The sequence below is a fragment of the Arachis ipaensis genome, chromosome B1, assembly GCF_059453495.1.
Source record: "Arachis ipaensis isolate K30076 ecotype BB chromosome B1, ASM5945349v1, whole genome shotgun sequence".
NCBI classification, from domain to species: domain Eukaryota; kingdom Viridiplantae; phylum Streptophyta; class Magnoliopsida; order Fabales; family Fabaceae; genus Arachis; species Arachis ipaensis.
Window position 1 is genome coordinate 149323117 of NC_142436.1, and position 1884 is coordinate 149325000.

Below are 1884 nucleotides of genomic sequence, written 5' to 3' on the forward strand. Positions count from 1 at the left end.
TTATACAACCTGTTGTGTATCTTGGGTTGGTGGAATGCTTTCAGATTGGCTAATGTCAATCATTGTTGGAGCTGGATTATGTTCATCTGGGACAGAGTTTACTTCAGGCTTAGCCCCATCTGCAGCAGGGGAAACCACAGCTAGTTGCAGCTGCAGCTGCCTGGCATGCTCCTCAGCTTCCATAACTTTCTTCTTTGCACAGCTTCTCTTGTTGTGTCTTATCTCACCACAATACATGCATCTGATAGGGTTATGCTTCCTCTTTATCTTTGTCTTTGACCCAGTTGGTTGCTCATCTTTGTCCCTTTTCCTTTTCTTCGTTGGTCTTCCAGGCTTGGCCTTAAATGGTGGTGGGACTGGAGCTAGGTGTGGAGTTTTTTTCCACAGATCCTGTCCTTTCACTGGATTGACATTGAAACAATAAGTCTTCCTATACGCTTCCATCTTCAACCAGTCATGACAATACTCTTCAGCCCTGTTGTCATTCTTATCCTGCATGGCATCCCTTACAAAGACAATTAAATGATTATTTAAGAATCATGCATGAATGTAGATGAAAATAAGTAACTGTTGACCTTGTTACCTGTGAGTTGCCAAAAGCGACAGCTGCATGTGTGCTTTCCCAGGTCAACCACCATATCAGTTGGCCAGCCATGAACTTCATAGAGTTCTTCTTTTTCATCTCTGAACCATTGAGGATCCCAGTGGATAGACAACGTTGTCATGGCTTCAAGTCTACTCTGCTGAACAGGGGGGATAATCCCTTGATAGTTCTGTAACTTCTTCCTATTGTCAACAATACTATTCATGATGATTCTTCTAACTTCCTCAGCTAATGTCAGGATGGGCTTGCTCCTTTCATGCTTGATTTTTGCATTGAAAGACTCACAAGCATTGTTGCATATGTTATCCACCTTTAGAACTTCACTGAAATGCGCCTTTGTCCATGTATCCTTAGGCCATTTATCGAGATATTCCCAAGCTTTCTGATTGATTAGCTTAACTCTGTTCATGTTTCGGTTGAACTCATTTGTTGTCCTTGACCGAGCACATTCCCATACCAAATCTTTTAGTTCAGTGCTTGACCATTGTTTTGAGAAATTGCGCCACAAATGCCACACGCAGAATCAATGGTGTACCCTAAGAAACACTTCCTGAACAGCTGGTATTAAACCCTGCAAGGAACCAAACACACGAAAAGATTTTAAATCAATATAGTCCCACATCTATATTCATTAAATCAAATTGGTCCTTAAATGTTATTCATTAAATCAAATACGTCCTAACATTTTATTATCGTGAGTTAATAACATTCTCACCTTTTGCATGTCTGAAATGAAGCACCATTTGTTCTCTCTGTAGTCTCCCAGGTCCCTGTGCAGTAACTCAAGGAACCACTTCCAATTGTCTTTGTTTTCGACATTGACAATCGCATAAGCAATCACAAAGATGTGATTGTTAGCATCTTGTCCACACGCTGTTAAAATTTGACCCCCATGTAGTTTCTTAAAAAATGCTCAATCAAGACCAATTAAGGGTCTACAACCTGCCTTAAACCCCATCTTGCAGGCATCAATACAAACATAGAAATGATCAAACAGGGGAGTACTCTGAGGCATGGGAATAACAGCTACTTGTATTGTGGATCCGGGGTTGCTAGTCAGCAACTCATTGGCATAGTTCCACACCAACCCATATTGTGCTATCTCATCACCCTCCACTACTTTCCTAGCAGCTTTCAAAGCTCTTGTAATGCATGTGCTATTGAGATACACGTTGCACTTTCTGACAAACCAGTCATAAACCTCTCGATGCTTCATCGTAGGGTGTTTTCTAAGCTTCGGTACTAGTTTACTAAGGGTCCAGGTTTGGGTTGCAGCTCTA

The 1884-nt window shown here is 41.4% G+C and overlaps 1 protein-coding gene across 1 annotated transcript; it reads right to left on the reverse strand.

Annotated features, from left to right (window-relative positions):
* Nucleotides 1-1820, reverse strand: LOC148578863 (uncharacterized). The gene is made up of 5 exons (XM_088503235.1): nucleotides 1547-1820; nucleotides 1320-1477; nucleotides 1150-1226; nucleotides 576-1038; nucleotides 1-492 (listed from the first exon to the last, which is right to left on the reverse strand). The coding sequence occupies exons 1-5, from the start codon at nucleotides 1818-1820 to the stop codon at nucleotides 1-3; spliced, it is 1464 nt and encodes a 487-aa protein (XP_088359361.1).
* Nucleotides 1821-1884: the final 64 nt, after the last annotated feature.

Bases quoted from the DNA above. Each gene is read 5' to 3' on its own strand.
- LOC148578863 (XM_088503235.1), bottom strand. From the start codon at position 1,820: ATGAAGCATCGAGAGGTTTATGACTGGTTTGTCAGAAAGTGCAACGTG. The intron at 1,478-1,546 runs GTTGTAGACCCT...AAATTTTAACAG, and splicing joins CAAGATGGGGTTTAAGGCAG to CGTGTGGACAAGATGCTAAC. The intron at 1,039-1,149 runs GTTTCTTAGGGT...TGCTCGGTCAAG, and splicing joins ATACCAGCTGTTCAGGAAGT to GACAACAAATGAGTTCAACC.